The sequence below is a fragment of the Hemitrygon akajei genome, unplaced genomic scaffold, assembly GCF_048418815.1.
Source record: "Hemitrygon akajei unplaced genomic scaffold, sHemAka1.3 Scf000064, whole genome shotgun sequence".
Classification (NCBI taxonomy): domain Eukaryota; kingdom Metazoa; phylum Chordata; class Chondrichthyes; order Myliobatiformes; family Dasyatidae; genus Hemitrygon; species Hemitrygon akajei.
The window spans coordinates 717,406-744,026 of NW_027331950.1; the positions used below are offsets into that span (position 1 = coordinate 717,406).

Genomic DNA, 26,621 nt, shown 5'->3' on the forward strand with positions numbered 1-26,621 from the left:
GTTTTCAGTTTCTGGCAGCAAATGGCGACAAACCGATCAAAGGTGAAAGTGACGGTGAACCAGACAGAACAGTGTATGGCTGTGATCATCAGCACACCGATAACAGTGCACACAGGGGTGATGTCCAGAAAACTCCACGGGAAATAATACCTTTTGATTCGAAACAAAATAACGCTGAGGACAATAGTCAGTAGATCCGCCGCTGCCATGGCCACCAGGTAGCGAGTGGTGCAGGTAGAGAGGCCGCACTTTCCCCGGGACAGGATCACAATCGCCAATAAATTCACTGGAGAGAGAGAACAGACACTGGGTATTACTGAAAACATTCTCTGGGAATTAACATGAGATCGTGCTTTAGCTACAACTCGGGAGTGCTAGAATCTGTAAACGGATGCTAATCTAACACCAGAAATGGGTCGCACTGTCTCTGACCTGTCCTCTTCAGTGTGGAGATAAGACGATGAGTGGGGAATCGTTGCGATAAAAAAGATCTGCATGAACAACAACGATTGGTGCTGATCCCCATTCCGGTCGCTGATGAGGCCGGTTTCACTGAATTAACTGTGACTGACCAGGACTCTGGAAAGTCAGCATCTGATGAGGCCGAGAAGGGATACAGAGAGGAGCAACAGACACAAAACTGGAGGAACTCAGCAGGTCAGGCAGCTTCCATGGAATTGAATAATCTTTCTTTTCGGGTCGAGACCCTCCTTCAGGACGAAGCTCTGCCCCTATTTATGACGGGTTTCAGAGGGAAAGAAGGAACAACTTAGTGACCTGTGGCTGACTTGCTCCGTTAATGGATTAATTCTGCAGCGCAGTTTAATTCGATAACACACGGCAGCAGATCCGTAAACACTGGTTCAGGTGATCAGCCCCAATAATTGACCAACAGACAGTGGGATCCGACTGTGACAGACTCCACAGGGAGACGTGAAGCACAGGACTAGTGTTTCCCTCTGATCAATAACTTAGGAAAAGTGTACTTCAGAATGCAAACATCTCCCAGTCACAACTTCCCGGAGAGATCCCTGGCCCCAGCACTGGGACATCTCTGGTCAAGGTGCCGTTCAAGGCAAGAACAGCGTTCTATTCGATCCCGAGAGTTAGAGGAGAAACATAGACTTAGTTCCACGTTATTAAATATGAAAATTCAGAATGTGAAATTGACAAGATCGATATCTCTAATGGATATTTGTGCAGTGATGATCAGTTTGTAAGCTTGTAACATTATCTTAAACAGTTTCACACCGGTTAACACAGAAATACCGAACATTAAATGCTTTGCTCACTCACCAGGAACTCCAATGACGGCAATGAACATGTACAATATTTTCTCCACACTGATATACCTATCCAACATCTCAGACATTTTCTCTGGCCAGTGATTTGTCTCTTTGTGCGACAGGCGATCTCTCGGAATGAAACATTAAGGAAGTACATGCCTGGGCTTTTAAAAGCCATTTAGCAATTCCACAGGGACAGATTTCAACAGATTTTAAAATAAAGGTTTTTAAATTATTTACAAACCAATTACGTCAGACAGGTGCAATCCCTGCGATGACAGATTGTAATTAAATTAATGAATAATATTTAGATCATTTGTGGGAGTTAGATTGTTATAACAAAGGTGACCGAACCGTCCGAGGTGTCTTGTCAATTAAATGTGCTTCCACTGTAAATATGTACTTCAAAGGAACCAGTTGTCCGACACAGATTATTGAAGTATTGAAAAGTACTTATAAAGTATCGGGGAACGTTTCTCAGACAGGACAGTACGCCGGTTGTTGTCAGAACCACAGCCGCAGTTTTCCCGGTGCAATATCTTGTTTTCATTTTCTGGCAGCAAATGGCGACAAACCGGTCAAAGGTGAAAGTGACGGTGAACCAGACAGAACAGTGTGTGGCTGTGAACCTCAGTACATACATAACACTGCACACAGGGGAGATGCTCAGAAAACTCCACGGGAAGTAATACCCATTGATTTGAGAGAAAATGACTTGGGTGACAACGGTCAGCATATCCGCCACTGCCATGGCCACCAGGTAGCGAGTGGTGCAGGTAGAGAGGCGGCACTTTCCCCGGGACAGGATCACAATCGCCACTAAATTCGTTGGAGAAAGACAGACGGAGAGATAGAAAGAGAGAACAGATACTGGGCATTACTGAACCCATTCCTCAAGGGATCGTGTTTCAGCTGAAGATCTCGAGCACCACAGTCTAGGAACGGCTGTTAATCTAACATGAGACACTGGTCACACTGTCTCTGACCTTCCTTCTTCAGTGTGGAGATAAGACTGAAGAAGTGTTTCACTTCTGGTGGCCGGTTTCACTGATTTAACCGTGACTGACCAGGCCCCTTGGAAACTCAGCATCTGATGGGGCCGGGAAGGGATACTGAAGGGCGCAACACAGACAAAATACTGAAGGGACTCAGCAGGTCAGGCAGCATCCATGGAATTGAACAAACTTCGGTTCTGGACCGAGACTTTTCAACAGGACGAAGCGGTGCCCCAATTTACGACGCGTCTCAGAGAGAAAGCAGGAACAACTTGGTAACCTGAAGCTGAGCGTCTCAGTTAATGGATTAATTCTACAGCGGAGTTCAATTCGATAACTCTCGTCAGCAGATCCGTGGACACTGGTTCAGATGATCAGACCCAATTATTGACCGACAGGCAGTGAGATTCGACTGTGACCAACTCCACAGGGAGACGACAAACACAGGACCAGGGTTTCTCTCTTATCGATAACTCAGAAACAGTGAACTTTACAATGTAAACCCATCCCAGCCACAGCTTGCGGGAGAGCTGCCTGTCCCCACACTGGGACAACTCCGGACAAGGTGTCATTGAAATCAAGAACAACGTTCGAGGCGATCCCGTGAGTTCAATGAAAGACAGGAGTTTAGCTCCGCTTGTCATTAAATATGAAAAGTCAGAGTGTTGAACTGACAGGATCAATATCTCTGACAGATATTTGTCCAATGATCATCAAGTTAGAAGCTCGTCAAATGATCATCAACAGATTCACATGGTTAACACACAGAAAGACCAAACATGAATTGCTCTGCTCACTCACCAGGAACTCCAATGACGGCGATGAACACGTACATTACTTTCTCCACATTACTGTACCTATCCAACATAGCAGGCATTTTCTCTGTCCAGTGACCTGTCCCCACTGTGCTACAGGCGATCTCTCGGAATGAAATGTTAAGGCAACACATGCCTGCGGTTTTTAATAACATTTAGCGACTCCGCAGGGACACATTTCAACAGATTTTAAAATAACTGTTTTAAAATTATTTACGAAACAATTATGTCAGGCGGGTGCAATCCCCGTGGTGACAGATTGCGAATAAATAATTAACTAGTGCAATGTTTGGACTGTTTGTGTGAATTAATTTGTCCCAACAAAGGTGACTGAACCTTCAGTGGTTTCTTATCAATTTAATGTGCTCCCACTGTAAATATGTACTTCAATGGAGCCAACTGAGACACACAGAATATTGAAGTAAATTATGTCATTGTTGTTTGTAAAATTGTATTGAATCACCTACTGTTACCATTCTCCTCGAGAGTATAAACACTTGGATTAGCCTGTGTTTGGGGGACTCTAACGAGGGGGTCGCCAAGAAAAGATCTGCTTGTGATGGTGAATAAACGCATTTATATCCACAAAACCCTTCAACATCTTCACTGACTTAGTCACAGTCAGAACATTTCGGTGCTCGTCAAGGACCCACCCTTAACCCTAATACATGAACATAAAGTCTAGTAGGGGGTTGAGTATGTTTCAACCATATCACCACGTATGTGTTAAAGAACACGGCGGAGCGCTGGACAGGCGGATAAGAAATTACACTTCTGTGTAGCGTGTTTCTGTGTCTCTGTGTGGATCGACCCATTGTCTCTGCCTGACCCGGCCACACTATATACGTATGCATAGACCTCGAATTCAATTTATCCCCTCGGTTCAATCCTTTCTCATCTGTCCCCGCAAACTGCACATGCTCTCGAACTCTCATAACAAACACTTCACAAAATGGCTGCCTGAACCATAAAAATCTAGAGCAGAGGTCAACATTCAAATTGCATTCATGATTAATCTGTGTACAAAAGAAACAACATTGAGATTCGTCAGAGCTCCAAATCAGCAGACACACTTGCACATTGGATCATCTCAGAGCAAAATCATTTCGAATAGTTCACAAAACGGCTGCCTCCGCCTTAGAAAATAGCAAGAACAAACTTCAACGTTCAAAAATGAATTTATTGTTAAATTATCTCTGAAGAAAACAAGTCTGATAGTCGTCACACGTCCAAATCCTCAGAACCCTGACATATGTACACACCCCCAACGTATGCTCCAAAACTACCGAACCCCCAAAATCTGTATGCACCCTGAAATCCGCCGACATTCCCAAATCTCTGCACACACTCAAATTTGCACCGACACACAAATATGTGTGCGCCCCGAAATCCGTGTGCATCTAAGCTCATGTGTGCCCTCAATCCGCATGTATCCCTAATATTATCTGGCAAACACCCGTTCCTGTCCACATTCCCAAATCCCTGTGCACCCCCATATTCTCCAAAGCACTCCTAATTGACCGCATATTCTCAAATCCGTCTGCACCCGCGAATCCGTTGTGCACCCGAGCCCGCTGATTCTCACACATGCACATTAGATTATTCCAACGTAGGAATCATTTCAAATAGTTCACAAGATGGCCGCTTCCATTTAAAAAAACAGGTATAGCGGTCAAAGTTCATATCGCATTTATCTTTAAAAGAAACAACCTTGAGATACGACACATCTCCAAATCCAGCAGCTCCTTAAAGTCAGTGTTCACCCCTGAATCCGCCAACACTCCCAACTCTGCATATATCTGCAAACCAGTGTACACCCGTAAAACCCTGCTCATCGGCAAACCCTCATTCAACCCTCAAATCTGTGTGCACCCCCAAAACAAGTGACACCCCAAAATCCCTGTGTACTCACACATTCGCTGACAAACTCCGAAATATTCTCACATCCCCAAATCCTAGCGGATCCCAAAGCCGTGGTACACGTAAACATGAGTCTGCCCCAAAACAGGAAGCATTTCAAACACTTCACAAAATAGCTTAAAGCACAGGAAGAACAAAGTTCGAAGACCAAGCACGCGTCCACATGCTTGTTCACCCGCATATTCGTTGACGGCCCCTTAAATCAGCGCACAATCTCAAATCTGTATCCACCGAATCAGTGTGTACCCCAATTCCATGTGCAACCTAAACCCGCTGACACACCGACATACACATCGGATTATACCAGAGCAAGCATCATTTCAAACACGTTCGCATTAATAATTTAGCAGGAACAAAATTCAATGTTCAAGCTGCACTTATTGTCAAAATCATCTATAAATGAAACAACTTCTTATTCACCACAACGCCACATCCTCAGAACCGTGAAATACGCGCGCAGCCCAAATCCATGAACACCTCCACGTCTACCAAATCCCAAAATCCGTGTGGAACCCCAAATCCGCTGACATTTCCAAATCTGCGCACCTCCGCAAACCCATCTTCATGTCAGGAGATGCCCCTAAGTCCACTGACACCCCCATATTCGCTAACAAGCCCCTATTTCTGCGCACATCCACAAATACCTCTGCACTCCCATATTCGCTAAAACACCCCTAAATCAGCGCAATCTTCTAATCAGTCTGCACCCCCAGTTCCGTGCTCACCCGAAGATGCCAACACCCTAAACTCTAACGACAAACACAGATCTGTTCACACTCCATTCCCACGACACTCCCACATGCACATTAGATTATCCCAGAGCAAGACTCATTTCAAACAATTCACAGAATAGATGTTTAAATTAAATAGAAAAATCACAGTTCAAAGTGCATTCGTTATTAAATTATTTATAAATGAAACAACCTTGAGAATCATCACATCCCCAAATCGACGGACTCCCCAGAACAGCGTGCACCCCCAAATCCGTGTGCAAACCCAAATCCATGTGCACCCTGAAACGCGCAAGCAGCACCCAAATCAGTGTCACCCCAAATTCATCAACACTCCGAAATCCGTGTGCACCCCAAATGCCGCGACACATCCTGAATTATGCGCACATCCGCTAATCAGTGTGCCCCATTTCCATGTGCACCCCCAAACCCGACGATATCCCCACAGGCACATTAGATTTTTCCGGAGCAAGAATAATCTCAAACAATTTGCAAAATAGCTGCCTCCATCTTAAGAAGTTTAAAGTTTCAAATGCATTCTTTATTAAAATATCTCTGTGTGTCTGCATGTCTATGTGTTTATATGAGTCCGCATGTGTGTGTGTCCGTCTCTTTGTGCGTGTGTGAGTGTTTGTGTCGGAGACCAGCGAGCAGACAGCTCTCAGTCTTTGTCGTGATGGTGTGACTACTGAGAACAAATGGCGAGTGTGGAGGAAACCCTTCAGGACACCAGAGGGATGTGTGGACACTGGCTCAGGGAACTGGATAGCATTGCATTGTTTGTCAGTGATACAGAAATATCATGGGCTTAATTCTGAAGAGGGGAGAGCTCGGACAGTCTCTACACAATGCATTCGGGAGGCTGAAAAGGGAATGACAGACTGAACCTATGAGGAGCTCTTGATGGCTCCAGGCCTGATCTCGATGAGCTTAGAAAAATGAGGGAGAAATCAAATTGAAACCTATCGAATATTGAATGCAGACCGAACCGCTTTCTTCCTGGCAACAGACCCAAACAATTCCCCTTCATCGACACTTCATTTGGAGTCAGAGGGAACTATAACAAAGAAACAAACAATTTTTGCCCATTTACTCAATACCGAATTGTTATTCTGCCAAGTCCCATAACCGCAGCTGGACCATGGCCCTCAATACCCCTCCCGTCCATGTACTGATCCAAACTTCCCTGCAATGAAATCCATAACTTCCACTGGCAGCTCTTCCCCCACCCTCACCACCCTCTGAGTGAAGGAATTCCCACTCAGGTTCCTCTTAAATATTTCACCTTTCACCCTTAAACTGCGACCTCCAGTTCCCATCTCACCCAACCTCAGAGGAAAAATTCTGCCTGCATTTACCCTGTCAACAGCATTCATAATTTTGCATACATCAGCGAAATCTTTCAGCGAAAGATATACGTAAGCGTATACGTCAGCGAATACCTTCCCAACACTAAAGGAAGTAAAGTCCTTACCTTTTCCTAAAGCTCGAGTGCTCAAGTCCCAGCAAACGTATTGTAAATTTCTCTGCACTCTTTCAATGTTGTTGATAATTTTCCTTCAGGCAGGTAACAAAAATTACACACAATACACCAGATGAGGCCTCACCAACATCTTCAACATAACATCCCATCTCCTGTACTCAGTACTTTGATTTATGCAGTCCAATGTGCCAAAGGCTTTCATTTCGACGCTATCTACCTGTGACGCCACTTTCAAGTAATTATGAATCTGTGTTCCCAGATCCCTCTGGTCCACCGACTCCTCAGGACCCGACTGCTCACCGTGTCTTCATGCACCCCAAATCAGTGCACACCCCGAATCCAATCCTTTGAATATGAAACAACGTTTGATGAGTTTCCAGCAGTAAATCTGACCTGCTGCGAGAATGACCTGTTTTCAGGCTCTTCAAAACCGTAAGGGAATCTGAACAAATTAGAGCTTTACATGGACAAATTTCCTCCACCCACTGTAAGCACGAAATGATGGCAAGCGATTCTGTTGTAAATCCTGATAAATGGTTTGCAAGGTTGTTTCTTTATTGTTACCAATAATTCACGCATAACACAGCAACATCAACATTCCCAGTTAAATTATATTTTGATACTTTTGTACAAAGATTAAACTATCTCAATAAATTTCCTTAAGAGATACTGAACCAAGAAATTCTCAGGCATAACAGAATTGTTAGAGTTTATTAAATCGTGTATCCTATCATCAAATAAAGGCATTGAAAGAAACAAGGTGGGGTTACCGAGAACGCGACTGTGGGACATGTTTCATTACCCAACGAACACATATTTCAAGCGTGATACCAGGCACCCAAAACTAAAAACGCTCTTCTTGTGAAGTTCCCAACAGTCCTCCAACACACCTTTAACAGGATGATCATTTCTTCCCCCTTAATTCCCCCTTAAGTCAATCCAGTATGTTAACATTAAATTCAAACTCCAACATATATGAAATTGAGATTTATAAAGTTTCATAGAAAAGTCTATAATTTTTTATTAATATCTAATCTACCAGCTCCCTTACGAATTTTTAAAATTTGTATTTTAGCTCTAGCTGCTTTTAATTGAGATGCTAATAGTTTATTACTTTTATCTCCAAACACATAAAATTGACTTTTCAATTTAAGCATATTACTTTCAATAGGATAAGTTAATAACAAATTATATTGTGATTGGAGTTCAACTCTGTTTAAATAAATCAATGTTAGGAGAGACTGCAGAAATACTATCCAACTCTTTAATTTGTTTGGAATCTTATCTAACTCTGTTTTTGTCTGTTTCTTAAGCTTAGCTGAATAGGAAGTTATCTGACAACGCAAATATGCTTTAAATGTGTCCCATATAATCAATTTCGATACATCTCCCGTATTGTTAAAAAGGAAAAAAAAAACTTTTATCTGAGTCTCAATAAATTCGACAAAGTCCAGACATTGTAATACATTTTCTGAAGAACATCAGGGCAAGTTTGCAATAGCGACATCATTCAATTCAAAAGCTAAACTTAAAGGTGCATGATCCAAAAGAACTATAGCATCATATTCACATTTCCGGACTTCGGACAAAAATCGGGGATCAACTATAAAGTAATCGATTCTCGAATATTTTTGTGAACGTGTGAAAAAAAAGAATAATCACTATCATTAGGATGTAAATCTCTCCAAATTTCAAACAGGCCAAAATCAATTAGAAAAGAGTTAATAAGTGATGCAAAACAACTCGGAAGTCGCTGATTCGTTCAACTCTTGTCAATCAAAGGGTTTAAGCAACAGTTAAAATCACCACCCATTAACAACATATATTCATTTAAGTCCGGCAATAATGCAAATACATTTTGTTTTAAAAAGAAGGATCATCTGCATTAGGTCAATATTGGTTAACCAGAACAATTTTTCTATTACAAATTTTTCCTTTAACAATTAAAAATCTACCATTAATATCTGACACAACATCTTGTTGGTTAAATAAAATATAACATTTAATAAAAATAGATGCTCCCTTTGTTTTATTTTGTCAAGTAGCGTGAAATTGAAGGCCCTTCCACATTTAAAAAAAATCTATTTTGATTGCCCGTTTTGTTATATGTTTTTTGAACAAAAATTATATCGCGTTGGAATAGATTAATGATGTTTAAAATCTTCTTTCGCTTAATAGGATGATTCCAACCACGTACATTCCAATTTATAACATTTATCTGTTTAATTGCCATAATTATTATTTTATTTTACTTAACATATAAATGAACGCATACCAGCGCAGTCTAATCAAAACTGGTGGTGTTAAGTACAACCATACATAAAATATGCATGCTCCGGGACTCCGTAATGTGAAAAAATACCAAAAAAGAAAACTAAAATTAATCTTACAATTGATCCTGTGAATCAAAACTAACCCCAATCCTCCCACCACCCCAAAAAGCCCGAAATTCGGCAAAAAAAGCCGAAATGCATCCCCATGGAGTACAAAAGAGAGAGACACCGCGAGCTGCCCGTTTTACAGTGATTTTAAAAAGCTTTCCTTAATTCCTCCTGCAAGTTACAAAGAAAACAACATACGGCCCTAAAATAGAAAAGCCCTGCAAAGGAAAAGAAATTGCTAAATATAAAAAAGCCAAACACTACAAAGAAACACACCGCCATATCAAGTCATGTTAACCGGTTCTTCTGCCCAATTACAGGCCTTGCTTCTAACTGATATATATGCAATTTGAATATCAATTTGCTTTGATGCCTTCCATTGCTTTACAGAGCTGGAACAATGGACACTGGTGAGGCTAAGTAATCATTAAAACATGGAACAGATTCCCAGCTGAAATTGCTAATACAAGAGGGCACACTTTTACGGTGATCAGAAGAAAATATAGGTATCTCAGAGATGTTTTTTTTTCATAGCCCAGGGGTACGTGGAAAGATCTGCCAGGGATAGTCATAGAGGCAGACACAGTTAGGCCATTTAGGAAAATCCTACATAGGCTTATAGTGAAAGACGAATAGAATTCTCCACAGGACGGAAGCATTAGATTACTCACGAAGTAGATTGGAAGGTAAGTAGAACATCATGGGCCAAAGGGCCTGCACTGTGCAGTTTTTCTCTACAACATCTGGCTCCCCATGTCCAGCATAAAAGTTCAGAGAGAAAAAATGTTTATACTTAATCCTTTAAAACAATCTTGGAAAAGCAGAAACAATCTCCAAAGACGCAAAAACAATAAAATTATACAAAGAGAAAAATGCGTATGTAATCTCTAGTGAAGAAAAATCAGCACCATTTTCCATTTAACTGACACGCCCAGTGAAAAACTGTTTTTAAAAAAACTAATTACCTATCGACTAAGCACTCCCAACGATACATAAAAGAAAAAGACCTTATGAACTATGGAAACTATCACTTAATTAATGAAAAACAGAGAGTAAAAACAAATAATCAAACAATCTGTCCGTTGTGTTAATTCACTCAGTAGACCAAACAGATTTCGGAAAAGCCATTCATCATTCACATCAAAAAGTTCACATCTTCTTTAAATGGTCGATCGATCAAAGGACATCTTAAGCAAATCAGAAATATTCAGAGCTTATCTTCTTTCCGAAATTACAACTATTCAAAAATCCTAAAACCATTCAAAGCTCGGCTACAACCGGAATAGAGTTAACATAGTCCAATCCCTCTTTGGGATCAAGAAAAACATGTGGAGTCGAATCTTTGGGAAATAAATTTAATCGGGCTTGTTATTGAAGTGATGGGAATAATCTCTTATCATAGGCTATCTTCATGGTTGGAACGAATTTAGACCGCAGGTCCATAACTTCCCGTGGATAATCTTCATGAAAACGAATCTCAGAACCTTTAAATTTAAAAACTCTGTGTTTCCTTGCATATTTTATGTTTGGTCTTTAAAATGAAGAAAGGAAACCAAAGCTGACCTTGGTTTATCCGGGTTCCGAGATTGCGAAGTGAAAATTCTGTGCGCTCTTTCAATGTCAGGAGATTGAGGTAAAATATCCGGAAACAGAGATTGAAACAAGTTAGCAAAGTAGTCTAATAAATCTCCAGTCTCAGACCCTTCCTTCAATCCAACAATTCGAATATTATCCCGACGAGATCTTGCTTCCAAATCGATAATCTTATGTTGAGACTTTTCCACGCGAGCTGAAATCTCCGCGATTTGACACTTCGCCGCTTTAAGTTCAGAATTCAGGGGAGATAATGTTTTCCTGCACAAATTGAAAACTCTCTCGTAACGACTTCATCTCAGGAGAGGTAGCATCAAGTTTTACCGTGTTGTTCTCTATTTTCTTGACGAGACCCATCAGCGAATGTTCTAGACGCTCAGCCCAAGCTGGTGTTTCCTCTTATTTGTTCCCCTTTCCATTGCTGGATTCAGGAAGCTGCTTTCCACTTCTTAAAGATTGTGACGTAGAAACAACTATTCCCCTCTAAGATCGGACAAATAAAAGTTAAAAATTCAAATTTTAAACTGGGGAAAAGGAAGAATTAATTGGAGCCACACAAACGCTGGCAGTAGGCGGATTCTTCCCCTCCCCCTCTATTTTTTGCTTTCCTCAAAGATTCCATTCACCTCTTCCCATTAATTTCCCTCTTGGAACATATCCCTGCAAGCGAGGTATGTTCTGCACGCTCCCATTTACTTCCTTCCTCAGCTCCATTCACCCTTCCAGGTGAGGCAACACTCCACCTGCGAGTCTGTCAGGTTGGTCTACTGTATCTCCTGGTCACGGTCGGCGAATCCTGGAATGAACACGATAAAGTCTGCAGATGCTGGAAATCCAAAGCAACTCCCTCAAAACGCTGGAGGAACTCAGCAGCTCAGGCAGAATCTATGGAAAAGAATAAAGAGACCGCGGTTCGAGCCGAGTCCCTTCGTCAGCACTGAGAAGGACGGGGGAAATACCGGAATTAAAAGGTGGGGGCTATGATCGAAGGGGAAAGAGGTCAGCTAGAAGTTAATAGTTGAAGCCAAATTTCAAAGGTCTAGGAAAATCTGATAGGAGCAGAGAGTGAACATAGAACATCGAGAACTACAGCACATTACAGGCCCTTCGGCCCACAATGTTGTGCCGACCATGTATCCTACTCCAGAAACTGCCCAGAATGTGCCTACTGTACTGCCCTCTATTTTTAAACTCCATGTACCAACACAGTACAAGTCTCTTAATAGACCCCATTGCATTTGCCTCCACCACCTTCACTGGCAATGAATTACACGCTCCCTTCTGTGTGGATAATTTACCTCTGCCATCTCCCTTGTACCTACTTGTACAATGTTGTGCCGACCATGTATCCTACTCCAGAAACACCTTAAACCTTAAATGGCTCTTGAATTTAATCCCACAGTTGATGAAGGCCAACACACCACACGCCTTCTTAACAACACGGTCAACCTGCAGAGCAACTTTGGGGTCTGATGGAGGCGGACCCGAAAATCTCGCTCATCCTGGACACTGCCAAGAGTCTTACCATTAATATTATATTCTGTCTTCAATTTTGACCATTCAAAATGAACATTTTAACACTTATTTGGGTTGAACTCCATCTACCACTTTTCAGCTCTGGTCTGCACTCTATTGACGTCGCGCTGTTACTTCACACAACCCTGTACTCCATCAACAACACCCTCAACTTGGAATCATCAGCAAACTTACTAACCCACCTTTCTACTTCTTCATCCAGGTTATTGATAAAGATCTCAAGGTGTCGGGGTCACAGAAGAGATCACTGTGGAACACCACTTGTTAGGGTCCCCCATGCAGAAAATGAAACATCTACAACTACCCATTGCCATCTGTGGGCAATTTTGGATCTACAAAGCAAGGTGTCCCTGGATCCCATTGCCTCATTACATTCTGAATCAGCCTCGCATGGGGAACCTTATCAAATGCCTTATTGAAATCTATGTACACTGCATCCACTATTCTACCTCCAACAATCTGTTTTGCTACATTCTCAAAAGAATTCGATTGGGTTTGTAAGGCATAAACTACCCTTGAGAAAGCCATTCTGACTATCTCTGATCAGATTATGTCTCTCAAAATGCTCATGAATTCTGCCTCTCAGGATCTTCACCAACAACTTGCCTACCACTGAAGTAAGACTCATTGGTCCATGATTTCCTCCTGGGTTATCTCTACTCCCTTTTTTGAACAGTGCGACAACATTTGCAAAATTCCAATCATCTGGTACTTCTCCTGTGCTGGTTCATAATGCAAAGATCATTGCCAGAAGCTCTGCAATTTCCTCACTTGTTCCCCACCGTATCCTGGGGTATATCTCGCCGAGTCCCAGCGACTTATCTAACTCAATATCTTTCCAATGCTCCAGCACATTGTCTTTCTTAATGTCTGTATGCTCAAGTGTTTCAATCCGCTGTAGGTCTTCCCTACAATTTCCAGGTCACCTTGTAACTCTCCAGAACTCTATTGTAGTTTATTGAAGCTTTCATAAACTTTTCTGTTCTTCTGAACTAGATTTGCCACAACCTTTGTACACCATGGTTCTTTTACCCTACCATGCTTTCCCTGCCTCAGTGGAACTTACCTGTGTTGAACACCATGCAATTGTTCCCTGAACATATGCGACATCTCTGCCGTGAATTTCCCTGAAAATACCTGCCCACAATCTATGCTCCTGACATTCTGCCGGAAAGCACTCTACCCAATTAAATGTTTACACGAATCGTGTGCTCCTGCCCTCTCCAGCGCTATGGTAAAGCAGATAAGAGCTGTGATCACTTCCGCCAAAGAGCTCCCCCACCCCAGTGACCAGGTTCGTTTCCCAATACCAGATCAAGTACAGCCTCTTCTCTAGTTGGCTTATCAACAAGTTGTGGCAGGAACCCTTCCTGAACACACCTGACAAACTCCACCCCATCCAAACCCCTTGCTCTAAGGAATCACCCATCACAACAGAATCATTATTGCACCCTTCCAGAATCTACCTCCCTGAAACACAGAAAACCTCCAGAACAATACGGGCCTTTCGGCCCACAAAGCAGTGCCGAACACGTCCTTACCTTAGAACTGCCCAGGCTTACCCATAGCCCTCTATTTTTCTAAGCTCCACATTCCCATCCAGGAGTCTCTTAAAATACCCTGTCGTTTCCTCCTCCACCACGGCCGCCGGCAGCCCATTCCAAGCACTCACCACAATCTGTGTCTCTATATTTCTCGGCCATCCTCCTTGGCAGTTCTCCCTTTTGTTCTTATCCTGTCTTTGAGTTTATGAGTTTATGAGTCAGTCTTGGACTTTGTGAAGGAGCCCTAACTCCATTCTCATCATCCCCATTTTCTCTTCTCACTCTCCTCCCTCACACTTCACTGCATGTGTTTGTGTGTGAGATCTGCCTGTCCACTTTCCCCTAACACAGTCCTGTACAAACCACAATCCTCGCTAGCTCAAATAATCTGAAAATCGTATCCCTTCCCTCATGCACCAGCTCCTCAGCCACGTGTTAAACTGTACAATCTTCCTGTTTCTGCTTTGTGGCACAGGTGGCAACCCTGAGATCACCAGCCTGGATGAGCTTCCCTTGAACTTCCTTAAGAATGCTGAACACTCGACCAGAGATGTCCCGGACACTGGCACACAGGGGGCAACATACCATCCCGAAATCTCGTTCTCACCCACAGAATCCAGTCTGTTTCCTTAACTAATGAATCGTCTATCACACAGCCCGACTCTTCCCCCCTCTTCCCTTCTGAGTTAGAGAGTGAGGGACCCAACGGCTGTGACTTTCCTCTGCTGGGTCCCTCCCCACCCCGCCTGTAACAATATCCAGAATGATACCACAGTTGTTGAGGGGATGACCACAGGGGTACTCTGAGTGGCTGTTTAACTCCTTTCCTTTCCCTGGCTGTCACCCAATTGCCTGTGTCCTGCACTGTGGGTGCAACTACCTCTCTATACATCCCATCTATCACCCCTGAAGCCTCCAGAATGATCTGGTGTTCATCCGGTTCCAGCCTCTTTAATGCAGATTGTTAGAAGTTGTAGCCGGATCCACTTCTTGAAGGTGTAATGATCAGGGACACTGGAGGTGTCCCTGCCTCCTTACATCCCTCAAGAGGGGTTTTCCACTACACCACCTATAATCTCTACTGTTCTCCCTGAGGAAAATTTACCTTCGGCTTAATTATACCTTCTCTGACTGAAGGCCATCATCACTGACAGCTAAAGCTTCAAAATCTCCACTCCGACTCTATTCACTCTGACACTGACCGCTCCACTTGCTCCTGCCCAACTTTCAGTTCTTCTTTCTGATTAAATACAAATGCTGATTGACCACAGCTCAAAGCTCCAACAAAAAAATGCAGCAAGCTGCTGCCTTTAAAAGAGATGGTTGTTGACTTCAGGAGAGCACGGAGTGACCACTCCCCGCTGAACATCGACGGCTCCTCCGTTCAGATCGTTAAGAGTACCAAATTTCCTGGTGTTCGCCTGGTGGATAATCTCACTTGGTCCCTCAACACCAGCTCCATAGCAAAGAAAGCCCAGCAGCGTCTCTACTTTCTGCAAAGGCTGAGAAAAGTTTATCTCCCACCACCCATCCTCACCACATTTTACAGAGGATATATCGAGAGCATCCTGAGCACATCCTGAGTCGGAACCATCACTGCTTGGTTCGGGAGTTGCACCGTCTCGGATCGTAAGACTCTGCAGCAGATTGTGAGGCCAGCTGAGATCATCGGAGTCTCTCTTCCCGTCATTACAGACATTTACACCACACACTGCAGCCGCAAAGCTAACAGCATTGTGAAGGATCCCACGCACCCCTCATACAAACCCTTCTACCTCCTGCCATCTGGCAAAAGGTACCGAAACATTCGGGCTCTCACATCCAGACTGTGCAACAGTTTCTTCCCCAAGTCATCAGACTCCTTAATACCCAGAGTCTAGACTGACATTTACATAATTATTATTATCTTGAAATTTGTCCTCTACTGTGCCTATTGTCTTGTTTTTCAATTAATTATTTTAAATTAATTATTGTGCAGCCTTGCACTGTTTTGTGCACTTTATGCAGTCCTGTGTAGGTCTGTAGTCTAGTGTAGTTTTTGTGTTGCTTTGCGTAGTCCAGTTTAGCCTTGAGTTGGCTCACATAGTCTAGTGTAGTTTCGTGTTGTTTCATGTAGCACCATGGTCCTGGGAGAACATTGTTTCTTTTTTACTGTGTACTGTCCCAGCAGTTTATGGTCAAAATGACAATAAAAAGCGACTTGACTTGACTTTAATCCTCGACCACTGACCGCAGGCCAAAGTCAGCAATGTTTCCACAAGGGACAATCTTGCCTGACAAATCTGTTGGCATTCTTTGAAGAAGTAACAAGCAGAATAGGCAAAGGAGAATTGTTTCCACAACTGAAACTCTTGGTGGAATTCATTGAAAAAGCAACCCGAAGGACAGATAAATAAAAATCGGTTTATGTTGTACGCTTGGATTTTCAGAAGGCCTTTGACAAGGTGCTGCACGTGAGGCTGCTTAACAAGCTGTGTGCCCATGGTATTACAGGGGAGACTCCAGCACGGATGGAACCGTGGCTGATTGGTAGGAGGCAAAGTGTGGGGATAATGGGAACCATTTCAGTTTGGTGTCACTCAGGGTCTGTGCTTGGACTGGTGCTTTTTACATTATATTCCAATAATTTGGAAGATGGAATTGTTGGCTTTGTTACAAGCTTTGGATAGGGCATGAAGACATGAGGAGGGGCAGGTAGTTTTATGTAGGGAGGCTTAGACAGATTGGAGAATGGGTTAAGAAACAGCAGATGGAATACAGTGCTGGGAAGTGTGTGTTCATGCACTTTGACAGAAGAAGTTGACTTTTTCTTCTAAATGGACAGAAAATACCAAACAACTGAGGTGCAAAGGGACACGGGGAGTCCATGTTCAGGATTCCCTAACAGCTAATTTGCAGGTTAAATCTGTGGTTCTGGAAGGCAAATGCAACGTTAACATTCATTTCAAGAGATCTACAATATATAAGCAAGGATGTAATTTGTAAAGTTGGTAATCACTGGTGAGGCCTCACTTGGAGTACAGGTTTGGGCCGCTTATCTTAGAAAGGATGTGCTGAAACTGGAGAAGGTTCACTGTAGGTTCACAAAAAATATTCCAGGATTGAATGGATTGTCCTATGAAGGCGTTTAATCGGCCTGAGCTTGTATCAGCAGAGGAATTAGGGATGAACTCATTGAAACTTATCAAACTGTGGAAGGGCTTGATAGAGTGGATGTGGAAAGGATGCTTCCAGTGGTGGAAGAGTCTACGACCAGGGAACAGAGCATCAGAATAGAGGGGTGTCCTCTGAGAACGGAGATGACAGAGAACGGACACAGAGTGCTGGATCTGCAGAATTCTTTGCCACAGGCAGCTGTGGAGGCCAAATCACTGGGTCCATTTCAGGCAGAGATAGATAGGTTATTGATTAGTGAGGGCATCAAAGGGTATGGGGAGGAGGCAGGGGAGTGGGGATGACTGGAAGAATTGGATTAGCTCATGATGGAATGGCGGAGCAGATTCGATGGGCTGAATGGCCTACTTCTGCTCCTATATCTTATGGTCTTATTTTCTAACGGTCTGTCCCCGGTGTGACCTGTCTGATGTAGCTTCCAGTCAAATGACTAAGTGAATCCCTTCCCACAGTCTAATGTGGTAAATGATTTCTCCTCAGTGTGAACTAACTGGTGTCTCTGTAGTTTGGATGACCGAGTGAATCCCTTCCTACATTCAGAGCAGGTGAATGGCCTCTCTCCAGTGTGAACCAGCCGGTGTCTCTGTAGGGTGGATGAGTGAGTGAATCCTTTCCCACATACAGAGCAAGTGAACGGCCTCTCCCCACTGTGGATTCGCTGGTGTGACAGAAGGTTGGATGACTGAGTGAATCCCTTCCCACATTCAGAGCAGGTGAATGACCTCTCCCCAGTGTGAACCAGCCGGTGTCTCTGTAGGTTGGATGAATGAGTGAATTCCTTCCCACAGTCTGAGCAGGTGAATGGCCTCTCCCCAGTGTGAACCAGCCGGTGTCTCTGTAGGGTGGATGAATGAGTGAATTCCTTCCCACATTCGGAGCAGGTGAACGGCCTCTCCCCAGTGTGAACACGCAGATGCATTTTTAAGTCTGATGACCCAGCGAACAGTCTGAGCAGATAAATGGTTTCTCCCCAATGTGAAAGCACTGATGTGTGTTCAGTTCAGATGACCGAGTGAATGGCTTTCCACAGTCTGAGCAGGTGAATGGCCTCACCCCAGTGTGAACTCGCTGATGTATTTTCATGTCAGATGACCGAGTGAATCCCTTCCCACAGACTGAGCAAGTGAACGGTTTCTCTCCAGTGTGAACCAGCTGGTGTCTCTGCAGTTTGGATGAATATGTGAATCCCTTCCCACATTCAGAGCAGGTGAACGGACTCTCCCCAGTGTGAACTTGCTGATATGCCTTCAGTTGGTTTGACTGATTGAATCCCGTTCCACATTCAGAGCAAGTGAACAGTTTCTGCCTAGTGTGAACTTGATGATGTTTCTTTAGCTGAAACGACCAAATGAATCTCTTCCCACATTCAGAGCAGCTGAACGGTTTCTCACCAGTGTGAACTCGCTGATGTACGGTCAGTTGAGTTAAACGAATGAATTCCTTCCCACAGTCTGAGCAAGTGAACGGTTTCTCCCCAGTGTGAATTCGCTGATGTTCCTTCAGTTGAGATGACCGAGTGAATCCCTTCTCACAAAGTGAGCAGGTGAACGGTTTCTCCCCAGTATGAACCAGCTGGTGTCTCTGTAGTTTGGATGAATATGTGAATCCTTTCCCACATTCAGAGCAGGTGAATGGACTCGCCCCAGTGTGAACTTGCTGATGTGCCTTCAGTTGGTTTGACCGATTGAACTCCTTTCCACATTCAGAACACGGCAACTGTTTCTCCCCAATGTGAATTCGCTGATGTTTCTTTAGTTGAGATGATCGAATAAATTCCATCCCACAGTCAGAACACATGAATGGTTTCTCCCCAGTGTGAACCAGCTGGTGTCTCAGTAGGTTAAAGGACCGAGTGAACTCCTTCCCAAAGTCTGAGCAGGTGAACGGCCTCTCCCCAGTGTGAACCCGCCGATGTACCTTCAGTTGAGATGGCGAAGTGAACTCGTTCCCACAGTCTGAGCAGGTGAACGGTATCTTCTCAGTGTGAACTCGCCGATGTACCTTCAGTTGAGATGACGAAATGAACTCCTTCCCACAGTCTGAGCAGGTGAACGGCCTCTCCCCAGTGTGAACTGGTGACGTTCATTCAGTTGAGATGACGAAGTGAACTCCTTCCCACAGTCTGAGCAGGTGAACGGCCTCTCCCCAGTGTGAACTGGTGACGTTCATTCAGTTGAGATGACGAAGTGAACTCGTTCCCACAGTCTGAGCAGGTGAACGGCCTCTCCCCAGTGTGAACTGGTGACGTTCATTCAGTTGAGATGACGAAGTGAACTCCTTCCCACAGTCTGAGCAGGTGAACGGCCTCTCCCCAGTGTGAACTGGTGACGTTCATTCAGTTGAGATGACGAAGTGAACTCGTTCCCACAGTCTGAGCAGGTGAACGGCATCTTCTCAGTGTGAACTGGTGACGTTCATTCAGTTGAGATGACTAAATGATTCTGTTTTGCCATTCAGAGGTGGGGAAAGGCCATGGCACCGTGTGAACCTGCTGGTGTCTCTGTAGTGTGGTTGATTGTGTCAGTGCCTTCCCACACTCTGAGAAACGTCTCCTCACTGGTGAATTTTTGGATATATCTTTCGCATCGATGACAGAATGAATTGCTTCCTGCAGTCAGAACAGGTGGAGCATCTCACTCTGGTGTGAACTTGCTGATGTATCTTCAGGCTGGATGACTGAGTAGTTTCCCTCCCTCACACAGAGCAGGTGAACGGCCTCTCTCCACGGTGAACTCACTGGCGTGTCTGCGGGTAGGCTGTGAGTGAATCCCTTCCCACACTGAGAGAAGGAGAATGTTATCTCACTGCGATCAATTCTCTGGCAATTCAGAAAGTCAGACGTTTGAAACCCTTGTTCAATCAATGCAGTTGAAGAACTGATCTCCAGTGAACAAATGCTGGTGTGTTCTCAGCACCCCGGTTCCAGTGCATTTCACTGAGTTACAACAGAAAACTTCATTTCAAACACAAAACACATTTCCAGCTGGGAAGAGATAATTCTTCATCTCCAATAATCGAAAACAGTTGTGTTGTTGTTGTTGTTGCTGCAGAGAAAATATTTAGTCACTCCTTAAATATCTGTACAGAGACAGCAAAACTGACATGTTACTGTGTTTAAGATTCCCGTACACAAGTGTTCGGTCATTTTAAAACTGTAGGAATATTTGCAAAATACATCAATGGGTGAAGGACAGTATTTCAGGAGAGATTTTAGTCTGTGGTGAGAACATAAGAAATAGGAGCAGGAGTCGGCTATCCGGCCCATCGAGCCTGCTCCGCCATTTAATAAGACCATGGATTCATCTCCACCTACCTGCCTTTACCCCATAACCCTTAATTCCCGTACTATGCAAAAATCCATCCAGCCTTGTCTGAAATATACTTACTGAGGTAAGCTCCACTACTTCATTGGGCAGAGAAATGCACACATTCATCAACTTCAGGGAAAAACAGTTCCTCCTCATCTCCATCCCAAATGCCCTGAATCTTGAGGTGATGTCCTCTAGTTCTAGTCTAACCTGCCAGTGGGAACAACTTCCCTGCCTCTATTTTATCTATCCCTTTCATAATTTTACATGTTGAGCTGTGACCTTTGGCATAACAATTTTATCCCATTCAACTCTAGTTGAGATATACCCCAGGCTACTGTGGGAAGTGAGGGAGGAGCTTGCTGAGCCTCTGGCGATGATCTTTGCATCATCAACGGGGATAGGAGAAGTACTAGAGCACTGGACGACATTGTTCCTTTGTTCAAGAAAGGGAGTAGAGATAACCCAGGAAATTATAGACCAGTGTGTCTTACTTCAGTGGTGGACAAGTTGTTGGAAAAGATCCTGACAGCAGGCAGGATTTATGAGCATTTGGAGAGTCATAATCTGATTAGGGGTAGTCAGCATGGCTTTGTCAAGGACAGGTCATACATACAAAAACAAAACACAATGATGAAGGTAGAACATTGAATGTAGTGTACATGGCTTTCAGTAAGACTTTTGATAAGATTCCCCATGTGAGGCTCAATCAGAAAATAATGGGGCATGGATCCAAGGAGAACTTGCTGTGTGGATCCGGAATTATGAAAGGGTAGTTGTACATGGTTCATATTCTGCAAGGAGGACGGTGACCAGTGTTGTTCTGCAGTCATCTGTTCTGGGGCCCTCTTCTTTGAAATTTCTATAAATGACCTTGATGAGGAAGTAGAACGGTTGATTAGTAAGTCTGCTGATGGCACAGAAGTTGAGGATGTTGTGAATAGTTGTAAGAGGCTACAGCACGGCATTAATTGGATGCAGAATTGGGATGAGAAGTGCCAGATGGAGTTCAACAGAGATAAGTGTGAAGTGATTCATTTTGGTAGGTCAAATTTGAAGAGAGAATATAATATTATGTTAGAACTCTTGGCAGTGAACAGGATCAGTGAGAACTTGGGGTCCATGTCAATAGCACACTCAAAGCTGCAATGCAGTTTGACATTGTTGTTAAGAAGGCGTATGGTGTGTCGGCCATCAACCACGGGACTGAGTTCATGAGCTGTGAGGTAATGTTACAGACATTAGTGAGATGCCACTTGGAGTACGGTGTTTAGCTCAGTTCTGGTCACCTGATTACAGGAAGGATGTGGATACTATAGACAGTGTGTAGAGGAGATTTACAAGCATGATGAATGAATTGGAGAACACGCTTTATGAGAATGGCTTAAGTGAACTTTGGAGCGACAGAAAATGAGAGGTGACCTTACAGACGTGTAAAAAGTGATGAGAGGTATTGATTGTGTGGATAGCCAGAGGCTTTTTCCTAGGGCTGAATTGACTAACATAAGGTGGCATAGTTTTAAGGTGCTTGGAAGTAGGTAGAAGGGGGATGTCAGAGGTAAGTTTTTCACACAGACAGTGGTCGGTGCGTGGAATGCACTGCTGGCAATGGTGGGAAAGGTGGATACAACAGGTCTTTTAAGAGACTCTTAGATATGTACACGGAGCTTAGAAAAAATAGGCGGCTATACAGTATGGAAATTTGAGGCAGTTACTAGAATAGGTTACCTGTTACTGCGGGCTGAAGGACCTGTAATATTTTGTAGACTTCTATGTTTATATTTGAGGTCCTCATCTTCTAACAAGGCACGCATCAGACATCCTGACTGACCATCAAATTCTCTGACTGTATACCTCTCTGTATGAGGATAGGCTATTTCTGCCTTCAATCAATCTGTGACTTGGCTCAACTTGTCTGTGTCCTTTAGTACTATTTCAAGTTCTGGTCATGTTCCACAGCATTACGAAGAGCCCCTGTTACTCCATGTATGATCCTGGAGATGTTCTGTTTACTCAGATCCCCTCTCCCAACTGATTGACAGTGATGAACTCGAGGAAATGCCAATGAACATGTTTTTTTACACAGAAAGTGACGAGTGTGTGGAATGGGCTGCTGGCGACGTTGGTGGAAGCGGATACGATAGGGACGTTTCACAGACTCCTGGATAGGTACATGGAGGTTAGAAAAATAGAGGGCTAATAGGTAAATGCTAAGGTATGGACAAGTTCGTCACAGCGGTGGGGGCCGAAGGGCCTGTATTGTGCTGCCGGCTTTCTACATTTCTATGAAGGGGAAGGCAGTAGTTATTCTCTTTGAAGTGTGGCACGGGATTAATAGTATTTAATAATAATAATTCTCCACCCCTTTATCACTCTCACCAATCAACTTCTCAGCTCTTCACTCCTCCCCGTCTCCCTGTTTACCCTATCACCTCACCTTCTCCCAGATTCTTACTCCTTCCCTTCCTTTCCAGTCCTGAAGAAGGGTTTCGGTTTGAAACGCCGACTGTTCTCTCCTCTCCATAGTTGCTGCCGGCCCCTCTGATTTTCCTCCAGCATTTCCCGTCTGTTGCTTTGGATTTCCGCATCTGCAGATTTTCTCCTGTTTGCTCACATACGCATGCGCAGAGGTCTGAGTAGGTCCGAACTATCGCGCATGCGCTCAGTAGACGAGCGGCTCACAAGGACCGGCTGCAGGTAGGAGGGATCTCCGGGTGGGAATTAATCTCCGGTGTCTGAAACGCGATTGAAGGGCTATTACTGTGAGATCCTGCCGCACTGGTCCTGGACCCCAGGACAGCCCCGATCCGTTCCCTCTTCCTCAGCCCCACGATCCATACCCGGGCCCCGGGGAGCTTTCAGCTGACGAGCGCTGGAGCCGTCGCCATTTCTGCGGCGCATGCGCATCGCTCGATCGTTCGGTGGCTGACAGACAGGTTTCTCGCTCGTGCGGCCTTTTGGGTAAAGAGGCAGCCATGCTTGACTCTGCCAGCGTTGTCCCGGTACAGTCAGAGGAAATGTGAGCGAATGTCTCTCTCAAACACTGCCGAGGTCCAGCTGAATACATGCAAGGATTAGTAATTCAGAACAAAAATGTATTTCCTAGTTAATCTCGGATGAAAAGTCTACCTTCCAATCAATTAAATTGTCATTTAGCGCTGTATGGCAAAAAAAAAATCCTTCCGTCAGATTTAGTTCTCTCTGGGTAAAGAAGGATACAAAACAGCTTTGTCCTCGATGCCAACTGAGTTATGGGTTTCACATCACAAAAGTGCCACAGTCCAATGAGAATCACTACTTTCATGTCATTGCCATTGCCATCAATGGGTTCATCACTGTCAATCAGCTGGGGGGAGGGAATCCAAGGAATTAGAAAATCTCCAGGATCAGACATGTAGTAACAAGTGCTCTTTGCAGTGTTGTGGGACATGACCAGAACTGAAATGATACCAAAGAACAAACTGAGCCAAGTCACAGGTTGATTGAAGACCATTCTCATGCAGACAGGAATACAGTCAGAGAATTCGATGGTCACTCTGGATGCCTGATCCTTGCCTTGTTAGAAGGTGAGGAGTTCATACAGAAACATAGAAATCTACATTTCATTACACGCCCTTCATCCCAGAATGTTGTGCAGATCATGCAATCTGACTGAGAAACTGCCTAGAATTTCCCTACCACATCGCCCTCTACTCATCCTAGCTCCATGTATCCATCTGAGAGTCTCTTGAAATACCCTATTGTATCCACCTCTCCCACCTTCGCAGTGTATTCCACACACCCACCACTCTGTGTGAAAAACTTACCTCTGATATCCCCCTCGTACCGACCTCCAAGCACCTTAAAACTATGCCCCCTCCTGTGAGCCGTTTCAGTCTTGGAAAAAAGCCTCTATCCCTCATCATCTTATTCACCTTTCTGAATTGCCAGAGAATTTATCGCAGTGAGATATCATTCTCCTTCTCTCAGTGTGGGAAGGGATTCACTCACAGCCTACCCACAGACACGCCAGTGAGTTCACCGTGGGGAGAGGCCGTTCACCTGCTCTGTGTGAGGGAGGGGAACTACTCAGTCATCCAGCCTGAAGATACATCAGCAAGTTCACACCACAGTGAGATGCTCCCCCTGTTCTGCAAGCGGGAAGCCATTCATTCTGTCATTGATGCTGACGATACTGTACATGGGGTCCTGGTGAGAGCGGACAAGGAACACTGTGCACAGGTCTGGTCTCCCTCCCGGAGTCAGCCTGTGGGATGCAGGGAATGAAGAGAAGGTTTCCCACATTGACTGATGGGGTGGGGTTGGCTGTGTCCACTGAGATATTACACAGGCTGGGACTGTCTCAAAAGTAGAGAAATAAGAGGTGGTCTGACTGAGACAGTCTCACAGGAATTTCCCCACCCAGAGTGCAGTGAATTTTTGGAATTTTCTCCACAAGGTTTCTAAGTTCAAAAGGCAAATTTAGGGCCACAGTGGTGACGGAAACACTGCGGGAAAGTGGCGCTGAATGAAGGGCAGAGTAGGCACAAGGGGCTGAATGGCCACACCGATCATGTTTATTTCCTAAATCACAAATTTACCTGTGCAGTCTTTCCCTTTGGGCTTCAGCCTGTCGGATTCCACAGAAATGCGGTGAGAGTTCCGGAGATCCATCGGCAGCCAATGCGGGGCATCTCCTGTCTCCCAGCAACAGGGGACGGGTCTGGGAGACAGCTCCGATCCACGGCGGGGAAAGACCAGGCACCCTCCGTGTTGCTGAAATATCTCACGGAATCTCACCCAGTCTCCTCACCTTTGCCACCTGAAGGAATTAAGACCCCGGCCGGTGTTGCAGACTTTACCCGAAGTGCCGCTCCCGATCTCCAACTTCTCACCGGGTCCAGTCGCTTCCGGTTCCATTCTGAGCGCTCGGCGTCCCGCCCACTGACACGCTCCGCCAATGAGAGCATGCTTGTTCCAGCGCTGTTCTCTGATTGGCTGTGAGTCTGTCTGAGGTCGGGCTGCTGCCGGGAGCCAGAGATGTCAGTCACAGTTTGTTCTCAGAATCAAAGCAAGTTTGCTAGCCCCAACCCCAACACTCCTCCTTTCGTAGCCAGGCTTAGGCAGTCCATGGCTGAGTTTTCATTCTGTTCTGACCTGCTTAATCTGTTTCTGATCCTTCCCTGATACAGATACAACAATTCCTTCCCACAAAGAGCAGCATAATGTTCATTCCCTGAGTCTGCAGCGCGTGTAGTGGACAATCGCGGTACTGCAGGAGATCAGCAGCTCCCCGAAAGTGAAGGCATTCTGAATCAGGAAGTGCTGGGAGTTAACATGGCTTCGAAAGGACCGGCCGAGAGTTGGACCGAGGAGACAATTTGTCCCGTCTGCCTGGATTTCTTCACCGATCCGGTTATACTGGAGTGTGGACACAACTTCTGTCGCTCTTGTATCACACAGTGTTGGGAAAGGGAGGAGAGAAACTCCTGCCCGGAATGTAGAGAGGTGTTTGCTGACCGCACCCTCAGGGTGAATCGGGCCTTAGCAAATCTGGCTGAAAAAGGTCGAAATCTAAACCTGAACCCGAAAGGGAAGGAAAGTAAACGTCACTGCGAGGAACATGAGGAAGAACTGAAGCTGTTTTGTGAAACGGACAAGACACTGATCTGTCTGATCTGTAGAGATGCGCAGGAACACAGGGAGCACCACTTCAAGCCGATTAAAGAAGCTGTTAAAATCTACAAGGTAATCTAACGTTAATTTGATACTTAACCCATCTTTTCTTGTCCTACATAATATCACATGAGCCTCCAAAACAAACAAATCACTCTCTGCAACTTCCGCCATTTCCAACGGGATTCTAGCATTTCTCC

The 26,621-nt window shown here is 44.5% G+C and overlaps 2 protein-coding genes across 2 annotated transcripts in view; one reads left to right on the forward strand and one right to left on the reverse strand.

Moving 5' to 3' along the window:
- Positions 1–18,379: 18,379 nt before the first annotated feature.
- LOC140721913 (uncharacterized) lies at positions 18,380–25,715 on the reverse strand. The gene is made up of 5 exons (XM_073036736.1): positions 25,559–25,715; positions 25,347–25,442; positions 23,607–23,720; positions 18,840–19,497; positions 18,380–18,764 (listed from the first exon to the last, which is right to left on the reverse strand). Exons 1-5 carry the CDS (start codon positions 25,713–25,715, stop codon positions 18,380–18,382), a joined length of 1,410 nt encoding a protein of 469 aa, XP_072892837.1.
- The window catches only part of LOC140721914 (nuclear factor 7, brain-like), a 39,611-nt gene continuing 38,703 nt past the window's right edge, over positions 25,714–26,621 (forward strand). The window contains exons 1-2 of the mRNA XM_073036737.1: positions 25,714–25,745; positions 26,277–26,493. Coding sequence (XP_072892838.1) covers positions 25,714–25,745; positions 26,277–26,493 — 249 coding nt within the window. The remainder of the gene's footprint in view (positions 25,746–26,276; positions 26,494–26,621) is intronic.